The 1314-nt window shown below is 38.1% G+C and overlaps 1 protein-coding gene across 1 annotated transcript in view; it reads left to right on the top strand.

Moving 5' to 3' along the window:
• LOC109952263 (adenylate cyclase type 3-like) overlaps positions 1 to 1314 on the top strand; it is a 149804-nt gene that overhangs the window by 101077 nt on the left and 47413 nt on the right. The window contains 2 exon segments of the mRNA XM_020587246.1: positions 722 to 841; positions 1294 to 1314. The exon segment at positions 1294 to 1314 is cut by the window's right edge and continues 3 nt beyond it. Of these exon segments, the coding sequence (XP_020442902.1) occupies positions 722 to 841; positions 1294 to 1314 (141 nt within the window).

Genomic DNA, 1314 nt, shown 5'->3' with positions numbered 1-1314 from the left:
ACACACTCTTGTGTGTTACAGCCTGCTCAGTGTTTTATAACTAAGGTGTCACTTTATTTTTAAGCTCATTTAATAAGACAAGTTGAACCAGAACAGACTCATTTGGAGCAGCATAGAAACACATACAGTACACACATGGATCACTGTGTAGAGCTATGGGCAGCTTCTGCACAACTTCTATAATTAATTAAAGTCCCACTCCAGAAACATTTTCATTTTTATATTTGTATATAAAAATACTTTACTATAAACAATATGCAGTCTAACACAGCTTTTCCTCAAAAAAATTTCAGTGGGCCTCTGTAATAGGAATGAACATTGCCCCTCATTGTGCATTCCAGGATCTATGAATGTTGCCGTCATCCCTTATGTGGATTTGAATAATTTTGCACGCCCAATTTTTCAGTTTTTTTATTTGTTAAAAAAGTTTGACATATCCAATAAATTTCGTTCCACTTCATGATTGTGTCCCACTTGTTGTTGATTCTTCACAAAAAATTACAGTTTTATATCTTTATGTTTGAAGCCTGAAATGTGGCAAAAGGTCGCAAAGTTCAAGGGGGCCGAATACTTTCGCAAGGCACTGTAAAGTCACATTTGAATACTTTCTGTTACTCAAAACTAGATTTGAATATCAGTTCAAAATGTAAACTACATGGATATGTTCAGAAATGTAATCTTGTAATCACTCACCACTTCCTGGTTGCTTGTTTCAAACTAGAAGCTGTCTGTAACCTCTTCCAATGGAAACTCCCCATTGTTAATCAACACCACAGAGTGTAATGGCAGTGTTAATACAGCCTGCACCACACCGGAGGAACCGGAAGAGCTGGACACAAAGGTAAACAAGGACTGAGTAAAAACAAGTAAATCTTTGCAGAACTTTTGCATTGAGTTCAACTTTGGTGAGTGTTGATGATCTGTACTGCTGACCGTCCTGGCTAACTAGTGCTGGCAGCTAGCCAGGACCCTGTCAGTAGCTGCTACATCGCTAAGCTTCCACCACTATGTAAGGACACAAAATTCTTTTGTTCCACTGTCTGGTTTCTCAAAGCACATAGGGTCATAGTGGCAATATAGCTAAAAATTAAAAGTTTGTTCAGAATGTAGTACTACACTAAAGTTCATAGTCTATAAAACCAAAAGTGTTTGTCACTTGGGGCAGATTGCATGAAATTTGTTGAGCACATGAAGTAGATTAGTTTAGATAATCTTGTGTTCAGTGTTGAGCTTTTGTCCTGATGGCAGAGCAAGAGGAAAACTCATGGCTTTGCTTCTTTTTTGGGGCCGGAGGTGGTAAATCCATCTTTCCCT

The sequence above is a fragment of the Monopterus albus genome, unplaced genomic scaffold (genome assembly GCF_001952655.1).
Source record: "Monopterus albus unplaced genomic scaffold, M_albus_1.0 scaffold446.1, whole genome shotgun sequence".
Classification (NCBI taxonomy): domain Eukaryota; kingdom Metazoa; phylum Chordata; class Actinopteri; order Synbranchiformes; family Synbranchidae; genus Monopterus; species Monopterus albus.
Note: the sequence above shows the minus strand (reverse complement) of the source record. Positions and strands in the feature narration are given on the sequence as shown.